At 39.7% G+C, this 17,248-nt stretch overlaps 1 protein-coding gene and 1 pseudogene across 2 annotated transcripts; both read right to left on the bottom strand.

Moving 5' to 3' along the window:
- The window catches only part of LOC115666042 (uncharacterized), a 55,180-nt pseudogene that overhangs the window by 8,558 nt on the left and 29,374 nt on the right, over positions 1-17,248 (bottom strand).
- Positions 10,185-12,912, bottom strand: LOC130136857 (uncharacterized). Of its 2 annotated transcripts, none has more exons than XM_056307382.1 (2): positions 12,212-12,912; positions 10,185-11,461 (listed from the first exon to the last, which is right to left on the bottom strand). In XM_056307382.1, exon 1 carries the CDS (start codon positions 12,763-12,765, stop codon positions 12,247-12,249), a length of 519 nt encoding a protein of 172 aa, XP_056163357.1. In that variant the 5' UTR covers positions 12,766-12,912; the 3' UTR covers positions 10,185-11,461; positions 12,212-12,246. The 2 variants fall into 2 exon arrangements, with proteins under 2 accessions (XP_056163357.1, XP_056163358.1); XM_056307383.1 differs by having other exon boundaries at positions 10,185-11,214; positions 12,212-12,911.

Here is a 17,248-nt window from a genome sequence, read left to right as displayed (position 1 = left end):
TTAGAGGTGAATATGGATCCCGAGTAGAACCAGAAATCGAACCTAAAAATTGGTCCAGTCCCAAGTAGGAATCGAACCAAACCGGACTAAGAACCGTAGAACCAAATCGGGAATCGGAGAATCAGACCGAACTGTGGTAACCCTAGAACTAATAGTATCTATGGATCTTTTCACCAATCTTCATACTAGTAATATCAAATTTTCAAAATCCGAAACATCATTTCATTACTAATGATATTCAATATGTTCTTCCATTACTAGGTTTAGTTTTAAACTTGCTATGGTGTAGGTGGAAGATATGTACCCATTAAAATCCACCGGCAACTACTCTTTAATCAATACCACAAATTAATTAATCACTACTCTTTTACACATGTTTCTAGTTTACTCTTGAATCAATACCTTTCATTCACTCTACATGACAACATAATACAAATTCTCTTATTAGGTTTGACAAGTTATTTTACTTATAAATGGTTTTGTTTGGGATAGGTAGTCTTGTCAATGGAACTCTATCTATCTGAAAGGAAATTTTTGTTGTTGCTTTAATTTTTATTTTGCTTGGCTAAAAATGAAGCAAAAACAAAAAAGAACTAAAAAATGAAACCCCAAAAAAAAGGGAATTCGCTGATTCCCTGGTAGACCTTAAAGTCAACTCTAGAACTTCCAATGTCAGTTTTAAGGTATACATGATAGATTATAGGTTCTAAAAATTTGAAAATCAATGCTGACAGAGTAAGTTCTAGGTGGAACCTGAACCTACCCTAGATCGCTCACCCTTTAACTTTTGCACATGATTAGTGACATTTATTATAAAAATTTGCCATTTTAACTCATCGGTAAGTTTCGGAAATAAATACTGATAATTTATTGAAATAATTAGTTCTTTTGAAACAATCCTACAAATGTTGGAATATGAACTCAAAAAGGTTGGTAATTTCAATTTATATTTGGTTACTTTAACACGATAAGTTATGCTAGTAAATGTTGGTAAATTATGGTAATAGCTTACAATTTATGGACATAATGCCATGTAAACTCCACGATTAGTTGGCAAATCACGAACATAATCTTGTTCTATATACCATGTAAATTATGAGATCCTACTAAAGTTAGGGAAAATTGTCAAATAAGTCCTAAACATATTGCATTTTTGCCAATTCAATCTTAAAACCTTTCAACTTTGCCAATTAAGTAGTAAATCTTTACACTTCTTGCCAATTGAATCCGTTTGGCCAATTTTGGCCTAAAAATGCTGACGTGGACACCGACCGGCCTACATGATGCTGACGTGGATAATTTTAATATTTTTCAAATTTTTTATTTTTTCTTTTTCTTTTCCTCCCCTTCTTCCTCCTTCAGCCGGTCGCCAACCGTTAGCAATCGGCCAAAGGGGGGAGAGGCAGGGCAAGCCTCGCCGTCGCCATGGCTGGGCAAGGTTGGCCTCGCCAGATCCGACGAGGTCGAGCCTCGCCCAGCCACTGCGAGTCCGCGTAGTTGGTGGTGAACATGAGGAGAGAAACCCTGGAATGGCAGATCGCATCGAGCAGGTTGGGGTCAATTGACAGAGTTTCTTTTGTTCGTAGCTGCATTAGGAGGAATGGTTTTATGTGGTGGAGGAAGGTTTTGGCGATGGTCTTAGGCACCTACCAGCTACCACCGCCCTTTGCCACCATTATATCAAGTATTAGTTTTCTAATAAACTTGAATTGTTTTATCAAAGTAAACTACGAGGGATAGGGACCTTTATACATAATGTTCAACGATAAATTATGGGTTGTGGGAAGCATCTTAGAGGGAAATGAAAGACATCCAAATGTACTGAATGATTTGAAATGTCTTTTCATTATTTAGATTATTTCGCTTAGTATTTATTTATACATCACACAAAGGTCAATTAGTATGCCTTGTACGAAATGGACTCCATGAGAGCAACCTACTACAATAAGTTTTTTTAAATGCTAAATGAAGGGAATTAGCAAAGTGCGGCAGAGAACCTAATGATCCATTATCTTCGATTCTTGACCCTAAAATTATGATGTAAGAATAGCGGTCCATCCATACATTAAATTTAGAAATTCTTGGGTCTACTAGGATCAACTTATAAGTTGTACGTGGACGCGGTGTTTGCTTGACCTGTTGGTAAGTTTCGGAAATAAATATCGGTAATTTATTGAAATTGGTACTTCTGGTAATTTCATATTATATTTAGTTACTTTAACATGATAAGCTATGCTGTTGGCGATTACTAGCGATTCCAGCTTCATGCAGGTGAGTCGCAACCTGCAATCCGAACTGAGGACGGGTTTATGGAGTTAGCTCACCCTCATAGGATCGCGACCCTTTGTCCCGGCCACTGTAGCACGTGTGTCGCCGGTCCCATCTCTTCTTATCTCTTATTGTATTTATTATTTGTATTAATCTTTTTATTAATTTATTCCTTTTTGTATTTTTTAAATTTGAATATTTTATAATTTCCATTATCTCATGTTTGCTTTTCGTGAAAAAATATCAATTGAAGTGGAGGATTTCTTCAAACAACAAGGAGTTGGGTCAACTATTCAATCAAATGATATTGGGCATCCCATCTCTTCTTGAGAAACAAGTCGGCTATTTCTTTGCATGGTAAATTATGGTTACAGCTTTTAATTCATGGACATAATCTTGTTCCATGTACCCCGTAAATTATGTGATCCTGCTAAAAATATGACAAGAAATATAGCATAATGGTAATGGTGAGACTAGTTGATGAAGATATGATTCCCTATATAAATGCTTTTACACACTTTATTCTTGGAGGATATATACATCAAACCAACCTACTGACACCCCTGGACTTCTGAGAATGCTAGTGATGGTGCACATTTACTTGTAAATTCAAACATCAACTGCAAGGCACACATAAAGGTAGAGCTTAGCATAGCAAGCTCAAAATGAGCTCCAAGTGAATCAAGATAGACTCCAGATCCTCATGAAACCCAATGATCTTTCTACCGGTTGATGGAAAAGAAGTACTTCCCGTCTTCTACACTATTGGCCCAAAAGTTCTTTCATTGCTCTTAGATCCCAGGGAGAGAAACAATAATATACCCAAAAAAATTACCAACAGTGACTGATGAGATTGGTCTGCCTTGATAAGCAAGTACGTTGACAATGTCAGTGAACCTATTGAACATGTCAATGATTGATTCATTTGGCTTCATTTTGAATGATTTGTATTTGCCAAGGAAGATATTCGTCTTTGTTTCCTTGACTCTGTCAGTTCCTTCGAAGGTCACATGAAGTCTGTCCCATATCTCTTTTGTTGTTTCACATGATGATACATGGTTATTTTAAGTAGGAGATAAAGCACAATAAACAGAGTAATGAGCATTTGCATCGAATGCTTCTCCTTTGGCCAACTCAGTCGGAGTAATTGTGGGTGTTGGAGTTCTATTCTCATTTGTTTTCTCCTGTGATGGAGGCTGCAAGTATTGAAGCCGCTGCAGGTGTAGGATTGAGTCCATTTTGCACAACTGCTCACATCATAGGATCAGTGGATCTGAGGCAAAAGTACACTAGAAGTGCTATAACTTGTGTACGGCGATCATTTTGGTACCATAATTTTTTTTCGGATCACTTTGGTGCCAACTTTTTTGAAAAACGATTATTTTAATGCCAATGCTAACGTGGCTCGCCGAAAATCCGATGTGACGCTGACACGGCTCGCTGGAGAGGTCCAGTCAGCATTAAAAACCAAAAACGACGCCGTTTAGCCCGTTGATGTGTACTTTTTTTTTTAAAAAAAAATTAATTTAATTTAATAAATAAATAAATATTAAAAAAAAAAGAAAAAAAAAAAAAGAAGAAGAAGCCTGCAGCAGCGGCGAGGGCTCCCTCGCCGCTACTACCGCTAACCCACCACCGCCGGGAAGGGCCGGCGGTGGTGGGCGCAGTGGTCGGCGAGGGTCGCCGGCCCCTGGTCGGGGCCCGGCGACCCTCGCCGAGCCCAGCGAGGGCGGGATCCGGCGAGGCGAGACCTCGCCATCGCGACCCAGGCGACGGCGAGGTCTCGCCTCACCCGGCGAGGCGAGGCCGACGCACAGGTTGCAACGGCGAGACCTCGCCGTTGCGACCCGGCGGCGGCGAGGTCTCGCCTCGCCCGGCGAAGGTGAGGCCGCGCCTCACCGTCGCGACCCGAGCGGCAGCGAGGTCGGCCTCGCCCGGCGAAGGTGAGGCCGCGCCTCACCGTCGCGACCCAGGGCGACAGCGAGGTCGGTCTCGCCCAGCGAAGGTGAGGCCGCGCCTCACCGTCGCGACCCAGGCGACGGCGAGGTCGGCCTCGCCTTCGCCTGGGTAGCGACGGCGAGGTCTCGCCTCGCCGGATCCGGCCCTCGCTGGGCTTGGCAAGGGTCGCCGACCACTGCCCCCACCACCGTCGGCCCTTCCCGGCGGTGGTGGGTTGGCGGCAGCAGCGGCAAGGCCTCTCTCGCCGCTGCTGCAACTTTTTTTTTTTTTTTTAAATTATTTTAATTATTATTATTTTTCTAAAAGTTAAAAAATTAGAAAAAAAAAAGCCACATAATTTCCACGTGTACAAGTCAAACCATTTTTTTAAAATATAAATGCTAGGCCAGCTTTTTGGCCAGAATTTTGGCCGGAGTCACTAAAGTGATCTATTTTCCTCCGACTTGGCACCAAAGTGATCAGAAAAAAAGTTATGGGATCAAAGTGATTGCCGTACACAAGTTGTGGCACTTCTGGTGTACTTTTGCCGTGGATCTGATGAAAGCTTTCATTTCGTATTTCCAGACACCATAGTCTTTCCTATCGAAGTAGGGAGGTTGGGTGTTGCTCCGTCCCTCGATAATACCTAGTCCAAGAATGCTAATCATAACATATAGTTAACTCAAAAGTATTAAACTCCAAAATATTAAGTACCAAGCTCTGATACCAATTGAAGCAAGCTAACAATATCACTTAGAGGGGGTGAATAGGTGATTTTATAAAATCTTAATAAATATTGCTGAATTTAAAGATGTCAAGATGAAAATAATCAAGTGTAAGTAAAATGGGCTATGAATATGATCATATTATGGTAATATTCAAATTATCTAATGTGGTGTTTCTATCAAGCAATAAGTAAATATGAGCTGAGAGATAAAAGACTTTGCACACAGAGCTTTATAGCGATTCGATTTAGTGTGAGTCTACGTCCACTCTTCCACGCTAACATCTTACTAGCTGGATTCCACTATAATCGATGAGAAGTTACAGTTGTATGTGATTGCTAATATTCAAGCACTTCTCCACAAAGTAGGTGCTGCTTATACTCAAGCTGATATGTCTCACTATCTCACACCTAAGCACACACTTATAACACTGTTAACACCTCTCAAGAGATTCAATAATATGCTCTCTAAAGACAATTCAAAGTATGTGAAGCACTCTCAAAATTTGGAATTTTATACTCTTGATCATCTTGCTCTTCGACACCTTAGTCTTCTTTCATACTCCTCAGTATCCGAACTTCCTGTTGAACAATTTTCGAGGATCAGTTTCCAATCTACCTGTTGGATAATTGTTTAGAAGATTAGGTAGCTGTTGAGGTTGAACAATCAAAGATCCCATTGATTTAGCCGCCCATACAAGCAAATCTTGGTTTCCAACAATGGAGATCTTCAGCTATGGAAATAATCTTGCCTTTAGAATGATTGTCAATCAACCAAGATATCCCGCATGATTGATTATTTTGCGAAGATAATCTTTAAGATTGATAGACAATCAAGATCTTCTAAAGTGACAATCCATATGATATCACTAGCTGTAAAGAATGAGTTTAAGTATCTCAAAATGAAAATCTTGAAGTTTGTGATAAGAATCTCGTTGCAGGTAGAATAGGTGTTTTGCTAATATTCAGCTTATTCTGATGATATCTAGCATCTGCTCCGGCATTGTATGCTGATATCCACTTAGTAGCCTTGCTAATATTCATGCACTTCCCTTGCGAATATTCATCCAATTGCCTTGTAGATATTTATGCAGTACACTTGCTGATATTCACATAGTACGTTGCTTATGGCTTGTTGGATATTATCAACTATTCTTTCCAAGATACTTTTACAACGATAATGATGTAGATTCTGTAGACATAAGATCTCAATGCTTTCAAGTCAATATAGAATTCCACCGATCTAAATTTGTTCTGAAGATCTTTCAGTCACACGAATATTACCTGAACATAAACACTTCTCGCATTTATTAAGATCAATATAAACCATGGATCGTTTTGTCAACTTCAAACTATGTAAGAGGTTTTCTCAACATTCATCTGTTCAAAGAGCTGAAGAAGACTTGGTCGCTCGAGGACGATTAGGTTTGAATCCGTCAAAAACCAGACCAGGAATTAATCTTTCTTAAAAGCTTGAGTTTGATCTACGTGACAGAGACCTGTCTTAAATCGCAAACATGGATTTGAAGTTTCAGCACATGCGCGTCGGTTGGTGGCAAAAGATTCTTCGAATTAGTTGATCTTTCTTGACGTATGGCTGCATGTAATTTCACAAAACGTTTATAAAAGTCCACTACATGTATCCTTAACATCTACCAAGTTTATGACATCATATATAGATACAATTTTATCAAATTGTTCTCGATTTATCACTCAATGAAGTCAGTCTTTCTCCCTGTAAGTGATTATAAAAAAAATCCACTACAAGTCTAGTAACTTTTTAAACTTAAAAGTAAGTTTTATTAGTTACTTTTTGGTTTTTAAACATGGTAAGTAACTTCTATATAGGTTAGTAGGCAGAAGAATACTAAAAGTGCCAAAAGTATTGTACGGTGCTTACATTAGTGCCAAAAGTTTTTTTTCAGATCACTTAAGTACCACTTTTTTAAGAAAACAGTCATTTAAGTGCCAATTTCGATCAATGTTGCCGGAAATCCGACATGGCTCGCCGGCGTGCTCAGTTAGCATATGTAGCCTAAAATGACATCATCTATGTGTTTTGCTCCAAAATATAAATCCCAAACCGCAACATAAAAGAAATTTCCCAAATTGAAATCCTTAAATCTACCATAACCCCAAATTGAAACTCTATTTGATTTTCCCCCAATGCAGATGGAGGAGGGATTGAGCTTGGAGGCGGTGTCGGAGGAAGAGGATTGGCGATGGAATTTGGCCTCGAGCTCGTGCTTCTCTTGCTTGCGAAGCTTTTGGATTTGCTTCTGCTTAATCTCGAAGCACTTGAAGATGCGTCGATCGCCGGTTTTTTAAGCAAGGGTTTGGCGCTTCCTGAGTAGTTCTTGCTTGAGGATGTCCATTCTCGGGTTTTGTTTTGGCTTTGAGGTTGATGGGAGGAGGAGACAAATCAGCATGAGTTCAGTTTAGGCATGTTGGGGAAAAATATGATCCATCGGGAAGAAAATGGAATCAGATTTTAAGGCGTGGTAACACTTTCTTTAAGGAATTGTTTGTCCTCCAACGTTGCTAATGGTTACTAGCAAAAATCTTCCAAGATACAAAAAAATTTCAATGATAATACTAGATATCAATTCTAGTATTTCTCTATAAACTTTCAAAGGGAAACAATTGGAAAATGTGGCTGTACGGTTTAAGAAAGAAGTATCGAAAGTAAGTGAAAAGAGACTGAAAAAATATGAATGAAAAAATATGAACATATATTTCAGTCTTCTTTAACCGAATGCAACATTTCGGGAGAATTTATTCCCAAACAGATACGTTCTGAAAAGACACGTTGAAAATTTGGATTAAAAAATATAATAATAATAAAATAATGTTTTTAATTCCAGATTTCATAATTTATGAAAAATTACCACCTTTCAAGGAGAAGAAGTTATGTCCAAAATAGACACAACTCTCTAAATGTTAAGAGGTTATGTTTGAATAGATATAACTTTCCAAAGATTGTAAGTGTTAGGCAAAATAATGAAATTCGAAATTAATTAAAAAGTTAACCATAATTCCTTTATGAAGGACCACACTATTTCAATAGGACAAAATAGTTATTTTATAATAATAAATGAAAATAACAAATGAGGATTAGTGCCAAAACCGCACAATTAGTCACGCACTTGCATGTAGGTATTACAGGATCAAACACGCTCAGCTCATCGTATTCGATCGTACAATTAGAAGACTCTCACACTTAAAAATTGGCCCATTTACTCCAAACTTTCCTATGTGGGATAAGGCACCAACAAACAAACTTCCAACAAGGCATTCTATCAAACATGTGGCGAGCAATTTCCTAACAGTATTTACATTCAAAGCAATTTGGAATCCAACATCCAGATCAAAGCCAAACATGCAAACAAATTAAGAATCATCGAGCTAAAATCAAACTCAATCAGATTGTTGTTCAATCGGAAACTAACTTTCGACACCGCTATTTTTGTCCTCAATAAACTGAAATTGAGTGAATATAATCGTAACTTGATGAAAAGAGATTCTAGTCACAATCGATGATTAAGAAAGCGTGAACTGGCTTTGGAACTTGTCAACACTCAAATCAGAACAGTCATGAGGACTTGGAACAAGATCTAGCAACCTTTGAAATTTTCGGTGATAGAACAAAGTGAAACAGAGCACTCTTGGTCTTCGTCCGGAGATGAAGCCAGCAAAGATGGCTTACGATGAATGGCGACGAACAGCAACAAACAATTACAAGAAATGTTAATGGCAACCGGAATCGAAATCTATGAACGATCTGCAACCGCGATTCCGACTCTTCGAAGCTTTTGGTCAAAGAACGGTGAAAACAGAGCTGGACAAATCACAACTACGGACGCAGCTGAGAACAACAACGACGGCAATCTCACGATGGCTAAAGTGAAACGAGTCGATTTTTTTCAGTGAAGAGGATGGCTGTGCTTAGCGTACTGGGTGGTGGCTCCATGGGCAGCGGTGGAGAGAACGGTGAAGGAGGAGAAGATGACAAAGAATGTAGGAGAGAGAGAGTCGGAGCGAACGACGTCGTTTTACACAACCAGCCACGTTGGACTGTGCGACGTTGTTCTATTTGTTCAGGTGGATTGAATTTTTAAAAAAAAATGCCAATTCATTTTAATTTTTTTAATTATAAATGCCACGTAATCATTTTGATCGGAGTTTCTTGCCAGATACACTTAAGTGATCTTTTTTTCTTCGATTTGGCACTTAAATAAGTCGGCGAAAATTTTGGACACTAAAGTGAGTGCCGTACAAAACTTTTGACACTTCTAATGTCATTTTGCCTAGGCTAGTAAGATGCAAGGAAGTAAATTTATAATCTTCTCTATTGTAGAAATAAATTTCTTCTACATTGGTTGGTAATTTTGCCATGTGTTCTCTAACTTTCCAGGTTCAAAAGTAAGTTCAAACTTATCGGTAACAACTTTGGAACTTTCAAATTATCAGAAGATAGCTTAGTCCTTGACTTTTCATTAAGAGAAAGAGCAAGTTTGAATACATTTTTGTTGGTCAAAAAGTTTGAATATATTCTAGAAAGTTGAAGTTCTCACATTAATTAGTAACATTCCTTACGAGAAAGGAAGATGATGGCAACTTTTGAATGTGATTAGGGACATTTCATGTAAAAGTTAGATCATTTAACACATTGGTAAGTTCCGCAACTAAATACCGGTAAACTATTCAAACAATTGCTACTTTTGCAACAATCTCATAAATGTTGGTAGATGAAGTAAAAAAAGTCAGTAATTTCATATTATGTTTCGTAATTTCATATAATGTTGGTCTATGTGAATAAATTGTGGTAGACTATTGGAACAATTTATAATTTTAAAACAATCGAATAAACATCGATATTTGGCTCATATAAGAGTTAATAAGTTAAGCTACATAAGTAGATGTTGGTATGTTGGAATAGTAGGTAATTTTGAAAAGAACTGATAATTTTCAAAAGAGTTGGTAACTGTTTTCTTGGTCCATAAAAGAGTTGGTAACTTAAACTCCATTAAAACCGGGGATAATTTTTGAAGTATAAATAAATGTGGGCACTTTTCAAAATTTGATAGTAACTTACTAATAACATACAGGCAAAACAAGTTGTTAGTCAATATTTAGTTACCAACGCATTTGAAAAGTTATCTTAACTTTTTCAATCATTTACCGGCAAGGTACAACATTCCTTATTTTCCCTCGCAAAACACTAGCAATCTGCACAAGAATGTGGAGCACCGACTTAAGTTGCCATGATAAGTTCATCAATTAACTGCTTTAACAACCGAACCAGGAATATCAGTACAGATCTACAATACAAGCATGCTTCATCTCCATAAACACACTGCACCAAGTTCTTTCAGCTGAAGGAGATAACTGCTTCACTCAGCATGACATAGGAAACATTGCAAGATGACCGGTTCACACATACAATCAGAAAAAAGCCAAAATTCAGGAGATCGTCGCCTATAGCAGATGAACAGCGACAGTATATCCTCCTTGCCGATGGGAGCATGCATGGAAATGGTAAATCTAACTCGGGACGACCTTGGCTCTCAGATGTCTTTGACGAAGATATGGTACTCACGTGGTTCAAGAAGTTCGTTGTACACGACCATGGCAACAGTAGTCTTACCTGATTGGTGGTGGTTGTAGAGGGAATAGCAGTAGAGCACCGCTGGATTGGCTGGCTAGTGGCGGTAGTTAAAGCAGTGATAAACCACCAGTGATACGATATGCAAATGTTACAATCATACTTTATAAGAGTGACATGCCATAGTCATTGATTAGTAATATACCATAACAGTCATCTCTTTTCCAGATACATACTAGCAAACCAAGCATGCATTCACAAACACAGAAAATAGAAATCCACAACATAGAAAGTCACGCAAACTCATGAGTTAACAGATTACCCATCAGCCATGTTCTCCGCTTCCCATCCTTTCAATGCTCCTTCCACATTAAGAGCATCCCTCCATCCTTGCATGGCCTCATGCTTCTCGTGCCGAGAGAAGGCTTTTGGCTGCTGAACTCATGGGTCGAAACAGAAGATTGAAAAGATCACATGTTTCCTTTCTTCCCTACATTTAACCGTGGGCGCCAGCTCCTTGAGGCACCATCTACTAGAAGCATAATCTTTACTCTTTAGAGAAAATTGGTAAGAAGATCCTTGGGTTCTTGATGGCTTCTAAAAGATCAGGGCCAATTTTCTTCTCCTAAACGGAGCTTCCTCACTGTCTTTAAAGGCCCTGACATCGGCATCTATAAGGCTATCATAGAGAAATTCAGTGAAGACCTTGTCAGTATCTGATACCATAAAGCTCAAGAAACCTCATAATCATATCCTGGTATAGCAGCAACACACAAACTGCTATTTACTTGGACAAGCGAGACAGGCAAGTAGCTATTGACTTGTGGGACATTTTTACGAACAGATTGTGCGCTTCTTCTCCGCCAGAAGTCGTTCAAGAAATAAACAGAGAAGACGACTGCAATTACCGTTGCGGTACAGGCAATCTGCATTGACCAAGAAAACAAGAAGTTGGCACCGGAGTACATAGCTTTGAAGCCAATTCGCAATAGATTTAGACCCAGCCACCCAAAAGGCCAATTACAGAGGGAAAGTACGACTGAAGTTGACAGAGCAAGGAGGTGGAGATCTTTTTTGCCTGGTTCTATTATGCTTTAGCACGATGTTAGCTTTACTTCCACAACAGCTAAACTCGGAATTCCTCCTTTGAGAATCTTTGCGCTCGTTCCCACAAGTATTCTTCAAGTTGAATGAGTTGTCGGGTCGATAATCAAGACATGACATGAAGCAGAGGTCAAAGGATTTACTTTTATTAGTCACTCAAATCAAACATCCCAGGGAGATCATTAAAGATTTGACCAGTTTAAATTGACTCATTTCGCTTCATATTCAATACCCATCAAACGCTATAGGCAGGGAACCCAATAAAAAAAAAGTTTTATTGCCGAATTTAAGTATGGTTCGTTTGACCGATGTCCATTGCGAATCCACAGAATTCAACGAATGAACAAAACTCCTCTTCTTCAAGAGGGACAGCTGAAAAAGGAAGAGGGAAGGCGAGAGCAAAGCAGAGAAAACACAAATCAACCGAACTCAAGTCGCCATCATGATGCTGTATAAACATGTACAATCAATATTGATCACAAGGACATCGTGCACGGCAGTCGCCACTCACTACTCAGCTCTTCCCATCCAAGAAAAGACGAAAGGAATCGCAGAACGAATAGAAACTTTACCCCCACCCAACAAAACCACAACCCCAAGACACCATTCACTTGTTCTCGCCCAAACCCATCAATCTCTTCAAGCCAGGAAAAAACGCCGAATCGTTCGAGAAGGGCGGCTTCTTTCCATGCTGCTGCAGATGCTCCTCCACCATCTCCACGACGGACCTCGCGGACAGGGGATGGAAATCGGCGCTCCAATTCGACACGAACTCCGTCGCCAGACCCCGCCGCTCCCCATCCTCCATCCCCTCCCACTTCCTCCTCAGCTCGTCCTCCCGCAGGGCGAAGTAGCCGCAGAGCTCGGAGAACAGGAGGGCCCTGCCCTTCGCCAGGGCCTCGTCCCTCTGCTTCCCCTGGGCGTGCGCCCTCGCCAACTCCTCGGCCAGGGCGGACGCGAGCTCGGCGTCGCCGGCCTCCTTCCTCCTGCCGCCGCCCATGCACGGCGCGGAGAGGGGGAGGGACCTGCGGGCGTTGAGGCGGAGGGGGTGGAGGCCGGGTGGTCCTGTTGGGGGTCGCGGCAGGGCATTCAGGGGAAGAGGAGGGTGGATTCTTAGCGCCGCCATCGGAGGAGGAGGAGGAGGAGGTTCGAATGTTTCGGAGAGGACGAGGATTTGATGAGGGGAGGACGACGGCCGGGAAGGAGAGGGATCTGGGGGAAGCGAAAACGGGACTCTGATTGCCGGTTCTAGGGTTCTTCTTACTGGTTGATGGCGATGGATAGATACGTGATTGAAAGCGTCGAAAAACGCCTGATTAATATCATTATATATACCATGAGGTATGAAAGCAAGCACAGGCCTATATTAGTCCACTTTTGGAAAAAAGAAAAATTAGCTTTTAACGATTCAGTCGCACTCAGTTTTTATTAGCTAATTTCGACTCTCCACAGTTTAAATGACACAAACTATTGTTTACATTTACACAATTTGCGAGAAAAATATTTGAAATAATCTTCATTAGCAATGTTTTTCTCTGGAAAAGATTTCAAATATTTTGATTTAAATACCCGGCGAAAATGCTGATCTCGTAAAGTTTATTAAAACGTAAAAAACTAAAGTAGAAGACCCGTAATTACGGTGCGCCCCTCTCGCAAGGATCGAATTCTAAATAGATCAAGCCCATCAAAGTCGTTGATTAGATGTGAGTACCATACAAATCTAATTGCTACGATCACATCGGAAGATCGACTCCAATGATGGATTTGTACTTGCAAGAACCATTCACATCGCACCAAATCATCTCAATATGCATGAACATTGAACGAAAGAATGGACTATGTTCATCTATTTCTTAATTTAAATGTCGCCATTACAAAATGACCGTGTTGAAGAGACCAACCCAGACATGTTCCGTTTTTTCACCAACCTCCCCACCAAAACAAGAGAGAGAATAGCTCACTTTACAAGGAAGAACAAACTTCAGATCTATGATCCATAAACTTAGAAAGAAAATGACCACCATAATTAAGGCAATCACACCAGCAACAAACGAGACCCTCGAATTCGGATTTCCTAACATGTTGCGATCGTAGTCTATGTTGCACCGACACCGACATCGACACGCGACACGACACGCCAACACGTCATTTTTTTAAAAAGTAGAGAATTCCCACACGTTGGGACACGTTATATATTAAATGTATATTTTTATATATACATGATAAATTATCATTTTTTTATTATTTTAATCAAATTAATTTGATAGAAATTCACAAATAAATAAATCAAATTAATTTGATAAATTATATATGATATATTTTATTATGCCATGTGATATAGTAAAAATTCCGTTACTTGGCTATATATATTTTTCTCTTGGAGTATCCATTTTCGTTTTTATTTTCTGCCCGTCCTTTTTATTATTCCTCTTTCTCCATCAATTTTTTAAAGCTTTTAAGAAGCCATCTTCGTCCTTTTTATTAAGGATTGGCAGAAAGCTTTTATCATTCCTCTTTCTCCCATGAAGTACTCTCTTGACCCTATCTCTCTCTTGTCTCTGCAACTGCAACAGTCCCCCTCTCCCCCTCCCTCTCTCTCTCTCTCTCTCTCTCTCTCTCTCTTCTCCACTCCTCCGATCAGATCTCCGGCAGCTCTCGCCGTGGAAACTCCGATTCGCTCAGCTCGGTCATCCATGACGCTCGGCTCGGAAGGATCGGGGGTCGTCGGTGAGTTCTCAAAACCCTTCCCGACCTAGATTTCCAGATTCTCCCTCCCCGGGCAAATTCTCTCCCCCAATCCGAACCGATTCCCAGATCCCCACCTCCCCGTTCCCCATTTCTTCGAGAGGATTCGTCGTGCGGTTCACAGCATCCGACCCTCGATTTGTGGAAATTCGAAACAACGGGTACTCGCTGTCGAAATTCCCAGATCCCCCACCTCCCCGTTCCCCACTTCCAGATCAACGGGTACTCGCTGTCTAAAGGGATCGGGATAATGCGGTATGTGTCCCTGTTCATTGCTCTGGCGAGCGAGAGATCTGACAAGGGGGGCTTTTCTTTCTTCTTTCTCCCTCTGGACTCGCGTGTCGCCGGCGTGTCCGGCGCGTTGACCGCGTGTCCGAGGATGTCCGCCGCGTGTCGGCGCATGTCGGACGCGTGTCGGTGTCCGACACCGACACGGTGGCCTCCGGAACATGTCGGTGCAACATAGTATATAGGTCAGGGGATGCTTTGAACAGAGAAGTCCTCTTGAAGCGCCGTTCCCTCTCTGAGTGCCGTGGGTCATCCATAGATGCTGGGTGCTTGTCAGTGGATTCGTGGTTTTGTAAGTAGAATTACATCACGAATTCAAGTATTTGTAGCGATTAAATTTTATGATAAGATTTGTGTATAATTTTTTCGCGAGATTGAGAATTATTTCGTGAGCAATTATGAGGCTAAATACTGCCTAATTTGTTAGGTGTAATTGTGAGTTTGGAAAATACTTAGATTATTTGAGTGCCTCGAATGTGATTTGTAATCTCTATTGTATCACTTGATTTATAGTGGAATTTCGTGCTGCTCTCCCCGTGAACGTAGGTCATTACGATCGAACCACGTAAATCTGGTGTTCAATTTATTTTTTTGTTTTGTCTATTTTATTATTCGACTCCTTAGCTTTCGCAATAGGTATTTAATTGACCGGTTCATATTTATTTGTAACATTCATTAGAATGTGAGGAATGGTTAACGCAACAACTTGAAAAACAAAAACATTATGCATGTTAGTTACTTGCACGTGACATCAACTTCTAGATGGTAGGTAAATATGTACGAAGGGAGAAAAAAACGGTGATCTTGCCTAATTCACTATCATGTAGTATATCTCATGCAAAAAGCAAATACTCTTTGAGTTGCACGTAAGATATCATTGGTAATATTGTGTAATTTTGGGATTAACTCATCACTTGAGTTTCATAAAATAACTCATTAGAATAAAGACATCCAAGAGGGACAGTTAATTATTCCAATAAGTCATTATTGAAATAACTCATGTACGCAAAGCAACATTCACAGGCACAAAAATCACCGATTTTCAAAAACAAATAAATCATGGTCAAATAATTTTTCAAGTTTATTATGTTATGCATCTCGATATTATATTTCCCAGATGAGTTAATTATGGGGGTTCAACTTGGCCATGTTTTAAACATTGGCGATGTGGGTGAGGAAATTGACAATCAAGAAGAGAGAAAGAGAACGAGCAGGTCTTTGATCCATGAAGAAAAGAAAAGAAACCAACTTGTCCCGTTGTGCTCTCCATCCCACGATTAGGAATTAGGGAAAATTACCAAAAAAGTTCTAAACCTATTGTAATTATAAAAATAAAAATTTTTAAAAAAATATTAAAGTATTATTAAAAATTATCCACGTCAATGCCGCGTGCCACATAGGACGGTCGATGCGTCCATGTCAGCGATTTTCGGCCATAATTGGTTGGATAGATTGGATTGTCACAAATGTAAAAGGTTTAGGACTCAATTGGAAAAAAAAAGTTTATGACTGAATTGATACAATTGCAATAAGTTGGACTTTTTTAGTAATTTTCCCTTAGGAATTATCCACCGGCCTGAGATCAAGGCTTTTAAGCACTCACGTTCCCCTTCTCGGCTACCGTTTGATCTCTCGTCGAGGCGGACTCTATCGACTGAGACTCGAAGGTGGTCGCCATGCCAGTAGAATTCTAGCTTAAGGCATTGTGGCCGAAGCTGCCGATCACCGAGACAGTGTGCATGGCTTCGTCAAGGTGGGCAAGACAAGCAGACGCAAGTGATGAGCGCGTAGAAGGCGCTCTTGCGAGAGAAGCCACAGTTGAGGCGGGAGAGTACGCAGAGGAGTTTGTCCAAGGCAGAGTGGAAGGTCTCTCTGTGTGGTTGAAGAAGGAAGAAGAAAGAAAAAGAAGAAAAGAAAACACAGAAAAAGAGAGAGAGAGAGAAAGGAAGAAAGAAAAGAAAAGGAAAAGGAAAAGGTTTTTGGACAAAAATGCCCAAACATGTTAAGATTCGACTAGAAAGTAAGCTTGGGCCCATATTTAAGACTAGATTTGCCATTTTAAGTTTTTATCTAAGATAAGTTTCACTTCGGGCTCTTTTTTAAGAAAACGCTCCAATTCTGGACTCTTATTTGAAAATTTTCCTAAATTTCATAGCAAGCCCAAAATCAATTTTTCTCTAATTACTATTTATTTTCTTTCTACCACATAAGTGCCATGCATAAAAAAGTCAATTTTACTTATGTTTATAAGCATAAATTTTTTTTGTTGTTGCCATGGAGTATACTTTTACGAGTTATCACTTCAATTATTATTAGATAAATAGATAAAAATGATAATTATATGACTATATTGATTTTTTCAGCATAATCTTCTCTCAAAGTTTTCTTGGAAAGAATGAAAAGCTATCTCTCTATCCAATAACTATTGTAAATAGTTTTTCTACTGCATCTAAAATGTATCATAATATATTTAACATTTGTACTTGGATTGGTGATTTTAAGAGAGTTTCCTTTAAACTTTTAATTTTGTTGGAAAGAGTCCTAAAAATTCATTTGAAAAAGAAAATAACATTTTT

This window comes from Syzygium oleosum, unplaced genomic scaffold, assembly GCF_021117445.2.
Source record: "Syzygium oleosum isolate NSW1041296 unplaced genomic scaffold, Sole_v2.1 Sole_v2.52, whole genome shotgun sequence".
NCBI lineage: Eukaryota > Viridiplantae > Streptophyta > Magnoliopsida > Myrtales > Myrtaceae > Syzygium > Syzygium oleosum.
Note: the sequence above shows the minus strand (reverse complement) of the source record. Positions and strands in the feature narration are given on the sequence as shown.

Excerpts from the sequence above, each read along its gene's own strand:
- LOC130136857 (XM_056307382.1), bottom strand. The coding sequence starts at position 12,765 with ATGGCGGCGCTAAGAATCCACCCTCCTCTTCCCCTGAATGCCCTGCCG.